Genomic DNA, 19,345 nt, shown 5'->3' on the forward strand with positions numbered 1-19,345 from the left:
TTATATCTCCTGGGCTAGAAAAGACTTTTTAGAGCACAGTTAAACAGGAGTGATGAAGGGGTTGTTCATTTCAGAGGGGTGGTGCTGAAGTTGAAATGATTATGCCAAAAAAAATGGTTAATACTATATATTAGTATTTTTTGTTTTTATTTAGGGTTTAATGGAAAAGGCAATTATTATTGTTAATCACAAGGTCAGGATATCAGAGATAATAACCATATTGTTATTCGTTATTATTGATATGGTCCTAAAATATCATAATATTTCAGGGTATTTTTGTGGCGATCCAAATATATATAAAAGAAAAACAATAAAAAAAATAGTAATAGTTTTATACTATACCAAAATAAAAAAATTAATAGCAAAATACCAAAGTGCATTATATAAAAATACACTTATCACTATTGTCACAATAGGTTGTTATCCAGACAGAGATTAAGCCTAGACTTGGACTACACAGCATATTAATGAAGACTTTTTAAAAAAGTTTAACCAAGGAAAAGTTTAACCAAGCTGAACTGCTTGAATTTCTGCACCAGAAGTGGCATAAAGTTATCCAAAAGCAGTGTGTAAGACTAGTGGAGGATACCATGCCAAGATGCATGAAAACTGTGATTAAAAACGTAAAAAAAAATATTTGGAATTTGAAATGTTGTTTGTAGTTTATAGAATAAAACAACAATGTTCATTTTATTTAAACATATACCTATAAATTGCAATATCAGAGAAACTATATGGATTTAGTCTAATTTATAAAGAGACTAAAAACAAAATCTTTATAGGCAAGTCACCCTCAGTTCCCTCAGCGGCCGTCTTATCCCCTCATGCAACATCAGCCTTTCATCTGTTTGAATGGAGAGAGAACAAAACACTAAATACAGAAGGTCTAATTACCTTAGTCTCAAAAATGCACAAAAAAATGTGAATTTCCGACTTATGGCTGCTGCACCTGCGCACATCTCCACAGCAAGGGGGGCTTTCCCACCCGCAAGCTGACTCTCCACTGCTCTCTGCACAAGCAGCAAGCTGATTGGTTCATTTTGTTGAATGGTGTTAATATTCATAACTGGAAAACTGCCATTCATATAGTGGCCAGTGGTTTGTCTTCTTATTTATAGGGTCCGTTCTAAACATCAGTGCAGGATTTTGAAGGTGATGCTGCACTCCTAACATAAACCATTATTGTCACTTTTGAGTTTCATGAAATGTTTAAAATAAAGATACACTTTTACTTTTTTACTTGATATTTCATAGCATCTACTGTTACACTTTTACTGAGTAAAAAAAATGTAAATCATATCTTATGCTGAGCAGCATTTTCACACCTATAGCTCATCTTCTTAATCAGTTAACGAGTTTGCAAACTTGGAGCGTACCAAAATGCGTCAAAACAAAAAACGTGAGAATGTTCTCCCAGCTTACTGGTCAGAGCTGTCTGAGGCGGGAGCAGAAAAGTAAATACAGAAAGATGGTTTAAAACAGACATGTAATAAAAGACATGCATTTGCACGTAACTATTGTAAATGTAATATACCAGGTTAAACTGTCTACAGGAGCTGTTTGGCTCAAACTTGATTTTGGAAAACACCTGATAGTTAGAACAGGTCAACGTCAGGTCATGTTCCCAGCCCAAAGAACTGCCCTAGGGTACATTTGGGACCGGACTGAGATCATCTCCTCTCAAGGGTCTTGTTGCAGTTGTTTTGATGAGTGTCATTACTACATTCATACCTGCCCAAACAAATCACACTAAGAATAAAAATGAATACAAATGGTTTAACAGAACTAAAAAGTGCATAATTAATACTTAAGTATTTTTAAATGGAGTATTTGTATGGGGCTTGTAAGTATCTACTTCTGCCACCACTGCTGATAAGCTAAATATGCTCTGTTCTGCTTTTCAGTCAAGAACGTTCCTGAATATGAGTGAATGGGGTAATATAGGCTTAATATGCATGTAATATGTAAATGACTCATTGGCTATATATCTGTATCGGATGATTTTCAGCCAAAACATGCGATTGAGGACTATGCAATATTTCTCCAATTTATAGTTAATCCTGCAGGTCTATCAGATCCAATTTGGCCAGAGTAGTACCCATTAGTGACTGTGCATGCTAGGCTCGGCTCGTCTCCATCAGTCTGGCGTTTGTTTATTTGTTTTTTGCCATAGTTGAATGTGTAAGTCCAGCGCATCTCTTGGAGCAAAGGGAATAAAGAATATAAACACCACTAAATAACCGGATACCCCTCTTGAGAGTGCATCTTACAACCCATACAGCAAATCTTTATTTTTACAGCAGCACAAAAGAGCTAACAAACACCAATATCTGAAAGTACAGCAGCATCAATCTGAAAGCTAAAGCAATTAAAGAACATGGCATGGATTGTTTATTAAACCTGGATTGTTCGGTCTGTGGAGTAAACTCCATGTTCTGAATATTTAACTATTTTTTACACACTATGTTATACATTTTTTTATTTAAACCACCAAGACTCTTGAACCATGTCCTAACACAGCCATTCCCAAATGCAGATGTCTGCCACAGCAAATCTATTCATCAATGTTTGTGTTGGACACACACATTTTGAATTCTCAGCATTTAGACGCATCAAGGTTGAGCCCCTTCAAAAGTAGAGAGCCACATGAGTCAGATGAAGTGGAATGGCTTTGGCCTCAGACAAATACTGCCCACACACACATACACACATGATCACACACACATTCTCTCTCTCTCCCTTTCTCTCTCTCTGACTGGCAGCACTCACACTCCTACACTCTGGCCAGTATGGGAGCTCCAAGAGAGGAAATGCTTAATTTGCATCCGATGGCGGGTGCCATAACTGTTAAGGTCAACAGTCTCTGCAGTGATTGAGCCGAAACCAAGGGCAGGCAGCCTGGGCGGCAGAGGGGACGTACACACCCCCTTCACCCATTTGCACAATGCAATTTCCCCACCTCTTTCCGCCAAGGTGACTGTGCACATAACTCAAACATCAGAGCCTGGGACAATTCCGACGACCATGTCAGAGCAAAACGGGGCGGGAAAAGGATGCGGGAAGAGAGTGAGGTATAGATAAAAACAAAACATACATTTTAAATGTACAGCAATTAACAAGATGCTTATAGTTCTGTAATTAGTATTCCAATAAGCAGCGGATGGATGGATCCTTTAGACAGAGACTGATGACTGATGTCAGCAAACCAATGATGTAAAAAAAAGTGATAGAACAGGAAACACTAGACTTCAACCATACCTAGACACACACACACACACACACGTTGGTTTTGCTATTTTTTAGATCCGACCTTTCACAAAATAATAAATATCACTTAGGCCGGTCACAATAAATACATAATCAACTTTTTGTATCATAAATGGACATTATCTCAGTAATATTTGGTAATAATAATATTTGGTAATTGTGATTATTTGCATGTTCGTTCACATACAGCTTTGGAAAAAATTAAGAGACCACTTCAGTTTCTGACCTCAAATAATGCAAAGAAAACAAGTTCATTTTCCTAAAGTTTTAAGAGTTCAGAAATCAATATTTGATAGAATAACCCTGTTTTTTAATCACAGTTTTCATGCATCTTGGCATGTTCTCCTCCACCAGTCTTACACACTGCTTTTGGATAACCTTATGCCACTCCTGGTGCAAAAATTCAAGCAGTTCAACTTTGTTTGATGGCTTGTGATCATCTATCATTTATCTTCCTCTTGATTATATTCCAGAGGTTTTCAATTTGGTAAAATCAAAGAAACTCATTATCTTTAAGTGGTCTATTGTTTTTTTTTCCAGAGCTGTATACAACAGTAAACAGTATTTAACCCAGCCATGCAATGACCAGACCAACTGCAATTTCATACACACATTGTGAACTGCAGTAGCTGACTAAAACTGTGAAAAATTAAAAGGATGTTTCTTGGACAATATATCCACAAAAAAAAAACCTGTTATCGTGATAGACCTACTGACTAATTTATAAGACATCTAAAACTAACCCTAACTTAACCCTAACAAAAGTAAATCATATCACTCTGAATTCAAGTACCAATTTCTGTAAAAAAAAAAAAAAGCCTTTAAAGAGTCAAGCATGTCCTCACAAATCAGTAAATTATGAGATACCACTATACATGTAAGGACATCATCAATGGTCCTCAAAAAGGTAGAAAAACAAGCGCACAAACACACACACGTATAGACACACACACATGGAGTTCTTCACACATCTCATTCACAGTGTTTAGTACATCATCAGCATACAGTAGCAAATAGCACCTCGCAGCCAATGGCAAGCACTAAAAAAACACAACCAGAGGTCTAACCAGACTTACGCAAAGAGCAGACTTTCTGATCAGTCTAGAGGACGTACGCAAGTTACTGTAGTGAGCAGCAGATGGGCGCAGCAGGGTCTGCTAACAATATTTCAAAGAGCCCTGCTCAGACTGTTCGCAGTCCTAGAAATGGAACGGAACTCCTCAGAAGGCTGTTATGAAATGAATATAGAGGTGAGGAGTATGGGCTCAGATAAAGATGCCTCTTGTGGCACTTTGATCATTAATCTGGCAGTGCTCAAGGACACAGCAGAGAGCGCTGTAGTAGACGGGGGAACAATTGGTGACCCAGGTGTTATCAACGCTTAGAGAATGCAGAAAAAAATGACTATTATAAAAAAAAAAAACGCCTTTCACATTTACCAAAATAGCCTTTTTCAAGACTTTTAACGCACACAGGTAACGCATGAAAGCAAAACTGAGCACAGCTCAGCTGGCAGCGTGAGGAGGCATCGAGTAGCTTTCAGACATTAGTCAACTGGCACTCGAGTGATAAATAACCAACACTGAAAGGAGACCACACTGTGTAGAACAGAAGCGAGATGACCGAGTTACAAGCAATAAGCAAGAAACTTCACGTTTGGCGAAACGTTCATCCAGTCATGGTTTGGAAGGCAAATTGTATTTTCACCAAATTGATTTTCTCCATATTGATTGCACAGAAGCGTTCCACGCAGTACAGTCATCTGCAACACCATCATCGGTCATCCCTCTACTAGCACCAAACTGGGGCAAGTATCACATTAGGGCGCAATGACCTCCAACTTGGCAGGAAGCATAAACAATTACTTGCTCTAAGAGGTAGAGCTACGCCGCGCTACTTCCGTTTTACTTCCAGCACAGATCATCAGTGAGAAGACCTACAGCAAACTAAGGAACTGTCACTAATTTCACACTAAATCATTTTAAAGAAAAGGAGAAACAAAGAAAAAACAGAAACACTAGCTGATCCCATAGGCGCTCACATAGTGGTCCCCGCTGTGGAGCCGTGGGTAACCCGAACAGAGGTTCTCGGCCCGCTCGAGCGCGAGAGGCACCTCACAGCGACAGAGAGCGAGAGAAGAGCAAGGCCCCGAGTGAGTCGCTGTGACGACACTCGCCCTCACATTTACACCCCGCTGCTCGAGCCTCAGGGGAAGGAGCGCGTCTCCTGCCCCTTCCGCAAGGCCTGCAGCACCGTTTTACTAAACCTGCTGCTCTCAGTGGGGTACGAACGAGAGAGCGAAACAGCGCGCGAGAGAGAGAGTGCAAGAGAGAGAGAGAGAAAGAGAGAGAGAGAGAGAGAGAGTCCCCAGAGGGCTGAACAATCAGACAATTTCAAGATCACGAAGCATTAAACCAATCCCGGCAGGGTACACTAATTAAACAGCCGAGCCCGGCACCACCAACCAATCCCCACAGAGCAATTAAATCCATCCCCTCTAAAACACTGTGGAACCTGTCTGGGGAAAACTGCAGAAGAGCGAGTGAGCAAGAGCTAGAGAGAGAGAAAAAGAGAGAGAGTGAGGGGAAGAAGAAGAAGAAGAAGGGAAAAAATCATAAAATTCATCTGGAGAGCGGGGGAAAGAGGGGGGATGCAGTAAGCTACTAACAAGGGGATTTGAATGGGAACGTTTCAATTCAACGCTTTGTTCTTCCTGTCTTTATTTTTTTAATTACTCGAGTCAAAATGCCTGAACAATCCTTTCTTTTCACCCCCAGTGGGAAGAGGGGGGAAGGGTCTGACACTACATTATCATGCAAAACCTGTGACCCTGTCGATCTGGAGGGAACAAAAATGCATATTTAATTAGATTTTATTGAAAAAAAAAAAGAGTTAGGGAGACACTATGTGATGGACAAACTTAACTCCACAAATAATGTGAGTGAACAATATTATATAATATAAAAATCTGATCTTAATCAATCTTGTAAAAGTGTAATATGTACTAATGTGTAATATGTACTAATACTAATGCCAGATTCAGTGTATGATTTCAGCACTGACGCTTGAATGGAGACTCTTTTATGAGATAGCCGACAAAAAAGCCTCAGGTTGGAGCCAATTTGGCTTTCACTAGAATAGAGGAGAATGATGCTTTATTTCATCATCTCAAATAGTATAATCCAGTGAATTTATAAATAATATATATAATATCATACCATACCAAATTGAAAACCTCTGGAATATAATCAAGAGGAAGATGGATGATCACAAACCATCAAACCAAGTTGAACTACTCGTATTTTTACACCAGGAGTAACGGCATAAAGTTATCCAAAAGCAGTGTGTTAGACTGATGGAGGAGAACATGCCAAGATACATGAAAACTGTGATTAAAAACCAGGGTTATTCCTCCAAATATTGATTTCTGAACTCTACTTTATGAATATGACCTTTTTTTTTCTTTGTATTATTTGAGGTCTGAACGCTCTTTATCTTTTTTGTTATTCCAGACATTTCTCATTTTCTGCAAATAAATGCTCTAAATGACAATATTTTGATATGGAATTTGCGATAAATGTTGTCCGTAGTTTATAGAATAAAACCACAATGTTCATTTTACCCAAAAATAAATATAAATAGCAAAATCAGAGAAACTGATTCAGAAACTGAAGTGGTCTCTTCATTTTTTCCAGAGCTGTATATCATCATTACTCTTGCGCACATAGAGATATAGAGCTTTTGAGTCATATTGCCAAGTCCTAATCCCAGTACTATGAAATGTGAGTTGCAACTAGCTACAGCCAATGAAAGCTCAAGACACGGGGTGAGGAAAAATGCGAGTGGAGAAAGCCACAATTAACAACCCCATGTCTTTTACTGCGAATTAGCATATATCACTCATTACATCAGTTTTTGCATGTGGTTTTGTGACAAATAGCGTATTTGGATAGCAGACGGACTCACTCACCATTTCACTGATAAGTTGTGACATTTGCAAACTACATCCACTAAATTATTCCCAATAGCAAGACAAAAAGCTGTGTGGTGTAAAGTGCACAACAATCGGACTACTCTGAAAGGTGTGTAAAGTATATTTAAATAAGTGATCAAACGTAAAGAACACACTGATCCTAAATCACATGCTAACCCGGCTCCTAACAGTCCAGTCCAGTCCTGCTCAGTGTGCTCGTTTCCCTGCCGTCACAGAAAGATCCATTGATCATTTTCATCTCGAAACACTGCGAATCGATCAACTGTTTAACATAATTAAGCGGTATTCTCTCTGGAACTTCACAACAATGTGGACACCACAAGTGGACACTCATACAGAGTGGGAGAGCACACTTGGATTGTTTATTATTTATTTGTTTATTTGTCTTGTCTCAATTATTAGCTAAGTCAGTGGTTTGGGAAATCATGCTTGATATCTAACTAATCAACTGTCTGTTTCTACATATTAATCATTTCTAAAGTTGAATTATTTTACATTTTGGTGAGATTAATTTAATAACAAGATTACACTATTTGATATATTAGTTCACTGATGATATTGGATGATAGTGTTTTGACTACATTTATTAGTATCAGCCACAAATGAATCAATGAAAAGAAACCTTCTAATTTTGGAAAGACCAGAATCTACAGATGACAAATAGTGATGGTCCAGAAAGCACACGAACCTTGGATTTTTTTTTTTTTTTTTTTTTTGCTAAAATATTTATGGGAAAACTTATTTCAAGTGGAACTTATTTTATTTTTTTCTAATATTTTATTGCTGCGCCTTTGCACATTACATTATAGATATGGGAGTTTTACTATTCTTTTACAGGGACATCTTAAGATAAGACATTCTTCTTTATTATCCTTACTGATATTTAGCAACTAGATAAAATGACCTCAAACTAAACTAGAAAAATAAATATTTAATACCTCCGCAACACTAATCCAAGGAGAGATATTTCAAAATGTTACCATTTTCACACAAACCTTACCAGATTAAAATGATGTCACAAGTTTTTCATGACAGTAACTGTACATATACTCATCACATTTCTACAGAACTAATGGAGAACATCATGAGAAGTGCTATTATGAAGCTTGGTTCTAAAAAAGACAACCTAATTATTCAAAGTGAAGGAAAGTGTGTGTATGGGCAAAGATCTGCCACATGGATCTCCTTCCATTTCCTCACCATTACAAATGATGAACTGCTCGTGATGCTGCTGCTCACTTTCACAACTTTCCACTGTCGGAGACGAACTGAGTAATTAATTACACAAGATGCACAACAAAAGGAAGTCTAATAAAGCACTGTGAAAGTGCCTGTTTGGTCTATAATTAGAGCTACGTGTCACCACCATCTCCGATCAGCAACTTTTTTTTTTGATGTTTCTACACTGTAGGTAGGAATTATTTATGCCACGGCTGATAGATTACAATGGCGCCAGCGAATATAAAACAAATAAAGGCGGCTGAGCTCGGCGTACGTGCTTCAACACCATGAGGAAATAAGCGTGGAACACAAATCGGGGAAGAGCGGGAATAAATGTTTCAATGATCTCTCAGCCCCACTTCATAGATGCAGAACATAAAACAGAAAATTTGCATTCAAATATAATATATGGAGTGGCATCGTAAATGGGGGAGGGTGGGCTGCTGCTGGCGCTGTTCCACGGCATAGTAGTAGAGTAAACACTGTGTGCACACACACACACACAGATACACACACAGAGACACACACACACACACAGACACACAATCAGGGGGTCTCCTTTTATCCCTGAAGGGCAGAATGGACAATAGGGAGCTGAATAACAGCGACTGAAGCACTGCCTGATATGAGAGAGGCAGAGAGAGAGGAGTGGGAGAATGAGGGAGAGAGAAGAGATAGAGAGAGAGAGAGAGAGAGAGAGAGAGAAGAATGGAGGGATTCAATAAGGGCTCTGTAAAATGAACAAGAAAGGCTGGTGCTCAATACGTCTGCCATCAGACAGTCAAAACAAATAAAGAGGGCCGCTGTACAGGTACACAGCTCAATATGGCCTCACTGGGCCGAGCTCTGGCTGCCAACGGGGGAGAGGAGGCACAGCTTTATACTCATACAGATGAGCCATTAGCTCTCTCGCTCACACACTCGCCTCTGAAAGTGAAGCTTACAGGGATGTCGCTCGGGGAAGAGGCGGACGCTGAGAGCCTGGACTCTGCTACACGGGAAGCCCCTGCTCCTCCAGACTAATGTGTCCCCAAAGTTTTGTTAAAGCCTCGTTATTTACTCCAGCGCCGAGCCTGTTGCCGTCCCCAGGAGCGTCAGGGAACAAGGTATTAATATGAAAATGCTGAGAGTCATCGGCGTGAAGGACTATCGCGCTCGGTGCGGATCGATAGTGAAAAATTGAGGATCTATGCATCTGGGACGTTGTTAGGGGTTTCGGAGAAGAACGGGCTTAAGCTGAAGGCGCATGTCATGGTTATGCATCGAGCGTAGTGGTAAGCTTACAATGCTTAAACACTCTAGCGTGGGGTCAGAACAGATGCATGAAGGTCATGAGCGTCATGCTTTGTCAGTGAAGTCCCAGCCAGCCAGAAGCTTGATGTTCTGTTATCTGCGCCGCCTCGTTCCAGCAAAAGCACCAGCACTAGGCCTGCAAAAACACGTACACGGCCGCGAAATCACGTCAGCCACGTTAGCAGCGCCTTTGGTTTTTCGTGCAGGGAAACGCATAAACCGCCGTCATTACAAAAACCATCCCAGCCGTATCAAAGCAGCCGTGTTTATCCCGGAACAGTGGGTGTGAATGGAAGAAAATGACTCTGGACAGGTATGAAAATCAAACCCCAGGAGGGTCACAGTGATTAAGCCGACGGTTTTATGACAGACCTGTTCTCTCCTCTATGAATAGTCACCCGTCGCCGTGCGGAAAAGAAGAAGAAGAAGACGGCGACGACGACTAAAAAAGAAAAAAAAAACGGTTTATCATTCCGCTCCTCACGCTGAAGTATCTGCTTTGAAGTCTTGAGCACTAATTCTACAGAGGAAGGTTAAACTGCTTAAAGCTTGAGTCAGTTTCACTTCCCCTCTAATGTTGTCAGCAAAGCTGGGGAATGTGACTCCTGGATCTCACAACTCAATTTGCTCGCACTGTAAAGGCTTTTTCCCCTCTTCTAGTTTTTTTTTGTATCGCTTTTGTTTTCATGGCTGAGAGAAAGACATAGAAAGACAGAAAGAGAGAGCAGGGGCATTGGTACTGAAGCCTAAAGCCTGGTTGGACAAGATACTGTCCTATATCTGCATATTAAAGGATACGGCATAAAATGTCAGCGAGAGATGCGTTTTTTCACAATGCGATTGCATGTATGGCAACCATTTATTAAATTCTATACACAATTTTTTCACAAACAGATTCACACCCCAAGGCCTAAACTCGGGTCCATCATATCCTGCACAAACCCAACCCCCCCCTCCTTCCACCACTTACTCCTCAACCCCCTCCCGCATCCCATCATCATCTCCTTCTCTGATCCGCTTTCGGGAACAACCCTTCACATGCCCAACACAAGCCAGCCACTGCGTGCATTCTGTATTCCTTTGTAGTCGTCATAATTAATAATATGTGGATTATCTGAGACGGGTTACGGGGTCTGATTGTTGTGCATTACTGCGCCAATCCTCTGTGGTGCTGTTATGCTGCTGGTTCGTCTCTCAGGGCGCTTTCCACTTAATGTTGTTGAGGAGGGTATCCAAGGTTTCCTCCTCTCAGCTACGGCGCTGGTTCTTTCATCATCGCAAATCCCAACCGCCCCGCCGAATATCTCAAAACCATTCCAGATCCGGCGCATTTCAAGAACAACAATAACAACAATAAACACAGATCCACTCCACCATGAACGAGTGCAAAGTTGAAATGGGCCTTTTTCACGGCCAATTTGAGCCGGTTGGGGAAAAAGCTCTTGGCAAAGCTCACACAAAGTCGCCTGGCTACGGCTACAAGCTCACAAATAAAAAAAAAAAAGAAAAGAAAAAAGAATTGCCGAGGCGATGGCACCATTTGGCGATGCTGCTGCTGCCGCCACTTGCTGCGGATTAAAGCTGACATGCAAAGGCCTGAGTCATGCAGAGTGTGGCACAATCACAGCTTTGTGTTTCTGATCTCATTCATGTCTCCTCAGAGAAACTGGGCCCCACACAAACACACACACACAGACACACACACACACACCAGCAACAAAGAAAAATGACCAAGACATCCTGTTGTCAGACCATAGAAAGTCCAGAAAAGGAGCAAATACGAGTCGCTGCAGGATGTCACCCATGCTTTTGTTTTCAGTGTGAGAAGGGATTGAGATTGGAAAGACTAAGTAAGTGGATTGGAAGATAAAGTTAACTGTGAGATTAGGCAGTCAAGTGTAAACAAACTGATATCTGTGTTACTAAATGATGCATATGCTACAGAATGTTTTGTATTTTCTTACCTTTATACTCTAACCCTTAATATGTTTTTAGGCACCAAAAGCAGTCAAGGGTTATTTTTACTTTACAATTTTCTAATAGATATAAACATGTTACAAAGAAGTAAAGTTCAAGTTGGAGTTCAAGTTAAGTGTATTAAGCCTTTATACACTAAACTTGATCCCTGTTCCAATTGGCTGCCCTGTATTCAGAAATCTCATTGAAAAAGCAACGGCCTGTGTAATTTATAAGCGAATGAATGGAGATACACTGTTTTGACAAAAAAACAATTACCAAACAATGAATTTGAAAATGAACTGTGTTGCATTTTCCCATGCATTCACACTCGCAAGTAACAGAGCAACAAGCAACCGGTCATTACCTATGGGAGTGTGCAATATATATATAGTGATGATTTAGTGCGACAAGCAACAAACCGAGCTGAGATTTTGAACTTTACACAAATTAATTACTGTGCAGTAAATCTACATTATACATAATTGCTTCAACAAATTCTTCAAACCAATGACACAGTTCTCAACAGCATTGGCTAAACATGGAAGAGAGGATCATATAACTGCTGTTTCTACTTTTCACCTTTCTAGATGCATCTTTTGACAAACTGTACATACTGTATAGAGTATTTGCTTTGGCTATTTTGCTATTTTCGTGTTGGAACCTGGACCATAACACTGATGGTGGTCTGAAACCAAAAAATATAGTCATATCATATTAGAAATTATTTTTAAAAAAAGCCCTTATTCATAAACTGATCCACAACTTCTAGTGACTAAACTCATAAGATTGCAAAAATTCCATTGATCCAGAGGAGAACCTTCATAATAACAGCACACGTGACCCAGTGCAAAGTGACAATGCAGACTCATTTTGAAGATGCACCCGAGGTATGTCGGACTATGACTATGTCACCCTCCTCCCACTATTCATCATTCCGTTCAAAAGGACGGCGTAAGCCCGTTCCCCACTGGCCGGGACCCGTGTTCAGGCCCGGCAGCGCCTAGCAGGACCTTCTTGACCTGTCCTTTCCACGGGCGCCCACGGAAATGCCATCTGGCTGGTGTGAATGATTACCACGGCAACGGCCGAGTGACCAGAGAGCAGCGGGAACCAAGGTCACAGAATCTGTTCTCTCTCTCTTTCCATTTCTGTGTCATCTCTTTCATGAGGTATAAACCCCACAAGTTCTTCTGCCTATAACGACTTTCCATCAACAGCAGAAGAAACGCTAGCTAACCATGAGAGACACAGAGAGACATGAGTTTATGTTACGTTTTTTCACCACTGAATTAAAAAAAGCAATTACAAAAGCCATAATAAGAAAAAATAATAAGAACACATTTTTACATTACAGCAGACAAACCAACAAAAAACATTACATGTACCTCAGCAGAGCTATTTTAGTCATAAACTTACTTCAACAGTGCTATTTCAATCAAAGATTTATCTCAACAGTGGTATTATAAATATATACATATAGACTCATCATTGCAGTGCTACTCATGTCACATGTGAGGGAAATGTACACAGTGAAAGGCAACAAAATGTTTTGGAACAAACAAATGCTAAGGATAAGTCAGCTCAGCTAATGTTACTATCCTAGCCCTGTACAGCTCGTATATGTCAGCTCGAAAACAGTCAGCTTGGATAGAGGTACTAAACCAATACAAAGCATATTATATTTAATATGTGATACTATCTATATACAATATTTGGTTCAATCCACAAGAGCAGAGTGCAAAAACGTATTTAAACCTGGCGTTTGTTGGCTGTTGGCTTCTTCTCACACTGACACTGCAGTTAGGTAACATTAGTTCTCTAAAACACAATGCTCCTGGGTTGAAATTACTTGCCATTACTAACAAAATACGACTTTAATTAATTTATTCATTGTGCAGTATAACTTGTTTATTATTTTTACTAATTCAACCATACTTTTTAGACTCTTCTTAAAATAAACATGACTCATACAGAGCAAATAACTTGTTTTTTTCTTCTGTGTTTTTTTTTTCAGAAAGTTAAAATGTTGCAAATATTTTTTTGACAGGATCTCTTGTCTATGTTCCACTTATTCTTCAAGAAGAGCACTAATAAACCAGGGGACATTATAGAAACCACCTCGAGGTATAATAACAATAACAACAACAACAATAAAGCTGTTGGCTTATAACTTATTGTAATTGGAGGGCAACCCACCCTGACACCCCGGACCAGTAAGATCCCAGACACAAATATCATATGACACAGCCATATGCAACGCTGCAGACCAACGCAGACAAAAGAGGGTAATAAATCAACTGTCAGCCGCAGATCCCCCACTTATTCCCCCACTGGTCAATACAAGCAGACTATTTCCACCCATGGGGTCCAAGGTTAGAGCACAACAGCTGATGAGAGAGACAGTATAAGGTTTTCTTTGAGGAGGGCGGAACTGCGCTTGGAGCTCATCAGCAGGTAACGTCTCGATGCAAACCAACTTCTAGGGTTTCACCGATGTTCTCAGATATTTCTGCTCTCTCGCCAATATTTCTATATTTGTGGCTGATCTATAGATCTCCACAAAGCTCAAGTTCAAGAGTGTGTGGGTGAGGGGCCAAGGTAGACACAATAGCCATGATGTCCTCACAAGGGAAATGAAGAATGAAGAATCACAACAAGGCTGCAAAACCCAGCCATGATCACTACCCCCCTCAAAAAACAAACAAGGACTTTCTGTAAAAATAATATAACATTTCAAATTATACTTGATATACACACTGACAAACCAAGCTCAAAACAATTTTGGGGGGGGGGGGTTACACACATGTATGGTGATATTGTACAGTCATTTGCACTTATGTGAAGTTTTTTAGCACATTTTCCATAATTCCGTAATTCACCCAAGTCCCTCCTGCTTTCTGCTGTCGTCTTTTTCCAGCTCATTTCTTAAGCAGATTCACATTTGGTCTGAGATTTTGTGCTCGGATACCTCCGTGGCTACAGCAGACTGCGAGAGAGCGGCACATTTCATGACTGACGGAGCAGTGGTTTAGCATCTATTATCCGTGCATGTGTAATTTTAAAGGGTATAAATCAAAGGGAATGGGAGCAAAGTGGAAAATGCAAAAAAGAGGCCAATAAAATATTCAGAGACCCCTGTCAAAACAATTACAGACTTATTAGAATGGTTAACTGCGAGACTGTGAATGTGAGGGGCATTAACCACCCACCTAGGAGGGCAGCAATGCATCTGGCTGATTTCTCAGAGAAATGCTCTTTTGGGTATGATGTAAAGTCATGAAATATGTTAAGATATTTTAATATGAACAATAAATAGTGTCTTAAACTAAATGAAGCATGATTTTTTATTATTTCAATTAGTGCTTTTATTCAGCTGAATCTTTCTGAATTGGGAGAGCAACTAAACAGAAAAACAACATTTCACAACCTAAGACATTTACCTTACAGCATTTAGCAGATTATTTTATCCAGAGTGACTTACAAACGTGCTTAGAAAATAACTAAGAATATCCAAAGCTTTGATACACCAGATATGAGCCACACAAGAAGCATACACCTAGCAATATGCAACTCATTTATAACTGAACATACTAAACTACACACAACCCTGATAAAAACAAAATAAACACACTAAATGCAATAGGTGTTTTAATGGCAGAACAGAGTATAGCAGATTCAAAAAGTCCTGCAGTTTTAGGAGTTGTAGCATTGCATGTGTATCCAAACCCATTTCAACATGATAACACAAAAACGTACAGTGCTGACAGGACATTTGGTAGGTGCATCTAGCAAACATTTACTAAGCCTCGAATTGTCGCTGGGTGCAGGTGAGCGCATCAATAACCGACGCCAGGTGCGACCCAGACTAACTCCAGAAACAAAGTAAAGCCTCGGGGCTCAGATGTGCAAATGTGTGCATTTCAAAAAGCGAGCAACAGAAGATTTGCATGAGATGCGAAGTATGCATTACAGCATTTATCAACAGTGTAGCGGTCCTATGTAAAGCGAGATTTTCCTCTTCTGCATCGTTATGAGTAGTTTCTCAGCTCAGATTCAACTGCATTGGAAAGTAATTACTATGCCACCATACCTAAAGAGTTGAACTACGTTTGGAAAGCGAAGGACATGAAGAGGAATCGTAAAATCATATTTCCTTTTTTCTCCACAGTTGTATTCAGTAGTCAGAGTTTGAACTGAAAAATCAACCACTGTTTAATCAATCTAAAAATAAATATTTTTTTACGTTTTTAAGAATTGGTACAGTTTTTGCAACACCTGTCAGTGTGACACTCCGATATATTGTTATTTCCTTACACCCCTATTAAATATAATTTAAGTAATATACAGAGAAATTCACCAATGTGTCATTTTTGCTGCATAAGTCATATTAAATCATTAAAAGTGGTCTGACATAAAACAGCTCATTGTAAAGAAACACAGACTCTGAACCTGTAATATTCTTCTGAGTGTTCTGGGTAACAATGATAATGGTAAAATGGTAGTGCACACAAACAATAAGTTTTCTTTTGGTAGTATCTGCCTTAAACCACACTGTTTTGTCACTTTTTGGTCAAAATTCTTTAGATAAAACTCTTAACTCAAAACTTTCATACACAATGTATCAAGTAACATGTTCATAAAAAGTTAATGTAATAACTGATGTAGATTAAACTGCTTCCTATATAATAGTACCACTGTCAATATATCTGGCTTTAAACAATGAATAGCTTTGCTTACAAGTTAATCGCACACAAATTACAAAAATACAGCTCTGGAAAAAATTAAGAGAGCACTTAAGTTTCTCTGATTTTCCTATTTATAGGTATATGTTTGACTAAAATGAAGATTGTTGTTTTATTCTACAAACAACGAACAACATTTCTCCCATTCCAAATAGGAGTCATTTTGAGCATTTATTTGCAGAAAATGGGAAATGGCTGAAATAACAAAAAAGATGCAGAGCTTTCAGACCTCCTCTAGGTCATACTCATAAAGTTTTAAGAGTTCAGAAATCAATATTTGGTGGAATAACCCTGATTTTTAATTGCAGTTCTCATGCATCTTGACATGTTCTCCTTCACCAGTCTTACACAGTGCTTTTGGATAACTTTATGCCACTCCTGATGCACAAAGTCAAGCAGTTTAGCTTGGTTTGATGGTTGTGATCATCCATCTTCTTGTTGATTATATTTTAGAGGTTTTCAATTTGGGAAAAAGAGCTGTGTATGTTGTAAATCTGGAGGTAATTCCTGATGTAATTTATTGTTTTAACACCTCATTGCCAGGGAGCAGCAACATCTGTAAGTTACTACATCCATAATTTTGCACATTAAAACACACTTGGGTGACATTATTAGATATTAAGATATTAGATATTTTAGAACTTTACTTATTTTCTGTTTTATGAGTGCCATCTCACTAGGTGTGGAGTGTAGTGTAAATATCAGTGTAGCTATCCGTGTCCTCACTGAGTGGTCCTCCTTACTGGTTACCCCCCCCCCCCATACTCTTCACTGCTTCATTGTCCCCACTTCCCCATTCCATCCTTCTCCACTCTGCCCACCACAAACACTGCTTATCCCCCCTCAAACCAACACAGCCAAGCCAGCACAACCATCCCCAAATCTGCTCTCCAGACCAATCAATAGGTTTGCAGTGCAGACGACTGAAGAGACTAAAATGCTGAATGAACGAACGGACGGCTTCCACGAGCAAAACGACGGGGCTGTATGGAGCCAGGGAGGCTTGAATAGCAAGCGGCCACACACACTCGCAACACACACACACACACACACAATCCCAGCCCCCTCGAACGGCTCCTGGCATGCTCTTGTCATTGCTCATGTTACAGGACATCAATCATACTGGGGGGGCCGAGGCTGCTGCCCTCTCGCCGGCCGAGCCTGATTTACAAACATTAGCAGAGAGCAGCGATTACACGGCGCTCTCTCTCTCTTACACACACACACATACACACTCTCACTGCGGCTGGAGAGAGAAGGAGCACGCGCACGCACGCACGCTCACGTACATACATACAAACACACATACACAGAGCCCAAATAGGGTTTGCAAGGTGCCACACACACTGATGTAGATGATGTAAAAACGGGAGCCTCCGCTGCTCTGGTCCATATACATAACCTACACAGTTAATTTGCTGCCTGTGTTAAATTGGCACTTTTTTTAAAGGACAGTTTCACACACAGGGATTAAGCCTAGTAGTCTTGAATGGAGATTTTCCTGTCCACTGAAAGGAAATTAGTCAGACTAGACTTAATCCCTGTCTGGAAGGCTGTCAGTCCTTAAGTGTTGATTTAACACATAATTTACTGTGTATGAGTGTAAACGGCGTGTCTGACGCTAACCCAAGCTAGCAATACGTTAACTAATTAGCTAGGCTAGCTAACGCAGGTGCACAAAATAGCATAAGCATAAAAAAAACAAAGACAAACATGAGAGACCGATAAAAATATATTTTAACACTTTCCCCATCAAACAAAACAACCCTATTTGGCTACAGCTACCTTAAATCAGCTGACTTGTGCTGAAAGAGTAGTTCAGCAAAGCTTGTCGTTCCTAAAATGCTGCTAAAGTTACCTAAACAAACCGAAAGGTGCGAGAAAACGAGCGTAAAGTGCGATAAAACCAGAGAACTTTCCATTAAAACAGCTGCGAAGACGCAGCTCCGTTCAGACCTCGACTAGCTAACGCTAACACAAGCACTAACGCACTGACACAAACCCCAGAAAAAGCTCAACCAAACGTTTTACAACGTGTCCTCAGAACCGGTCAGAACCCAAACGAGACACTCTCTTTCTATCTCTGGTACGGAACGGCAACGAGAGCGCGCGCCGGTCGCTCCGCGCACCGGGCGGAATGCAGCCGTGGAGAAAAGAAAGCACGCGCGCACGCTCGCGCACATGCACGAAAGTTCAAATCCGCGCGGCGAACGCGCGTTAAAAGTGAAAAGTTTCCCGCGCTAAAAGCGCGGAAAAGCGCGGTGCGCGCGCGGCACCCTCGCGCCTGGGCTGTCTCGAGCCAGGAGCGCGAGGGAGAGAGCGCGCGCCCTCCCCGGCTCCAGGCTGGGCTCGCGCCGCCGCTCGCTCCCTCTCCCTCTCGCTCGCTGATCGATGAGTGAACCGAACAAAGGCAGGAGCGGAGGGGGATCAATTTCTAATAAGTATCAATGCAGCGCGGCCCGCTTCTCTCCCCAAACCCACCCAGCAGAGCCCGCGCTCCGTCTCCGGACCCGCGGAGGCTCTCCCCCGCTCACCGGTCCCGCAGTGAAGCTGAGGGGAAGACACTGACCTGCAGCCGCCGTAGATCAAATTTCTTCCAATATTGAAACATCGATCCCACATCGGCGGCCATCTTGGGGTATATTGAGGAGGATTTTTTTTTGTTTTTTTTCCTCTCCGCTCCCACCGGCTACAATAAATACACGGGCTGGATTCCCCCCGTTAAAGCACGCCGACGCCTGGCGAGCCACATGAGAGAAAGAGAGAGAGAGAGAGGGAAAAGAGAGAGAGAGAGACAAGAGAGAAAAAGGGAGAGGAGGAATATTATGTGTTAGGGAAAAGGAGAGCAGCAGCCCTAAAAAATACAGAG

At 40.7% G+C, this 19,345-nt stretch overlaps 1 protein-coding gene across 2 annotated transcripts in view; it reads right to left on the reverse strand.

The window, feature by feature from the left end:
• The window catches only part of cux2b (cut-like homeobox 2b), a 200,382-nt gene extending 181,172 nt beyond the window's left edge, over positions 1-19,210 (reverse strand). For both annotated transcript variants that reach the window (XM_007247184.3, XM_015605300.3), the window contains exon 1: positions 19,046-19,210. In XM_007247184.3, the coding sequence (XP_007247246.3) occupies positions 19,046-19,108 (63 nt within the window). In that variant the 5' untranslated portion in view covers positions 19,109-19,210. The remainder of the gene's footprint in view (positions 1-19,045) is intronic.
• Positions 19,211-19,345: the final 135 nt, after the last annotated feature.

Source organism: Astyanax mexicanus, chromosome 12, assembly GCF_023375975.1.
Source record: "Astyanax mexicanus isolate ESR-SI-001 chromosome 12, AstMex3_surface, whole genome shotgun sequence".
Lineage (NCBI taxonomy): Eukaryota > Metazoa > Chordata > Actinopteri > Characiformes > Acestrorhamphidae > Astyanax > Astyanax mexicanus.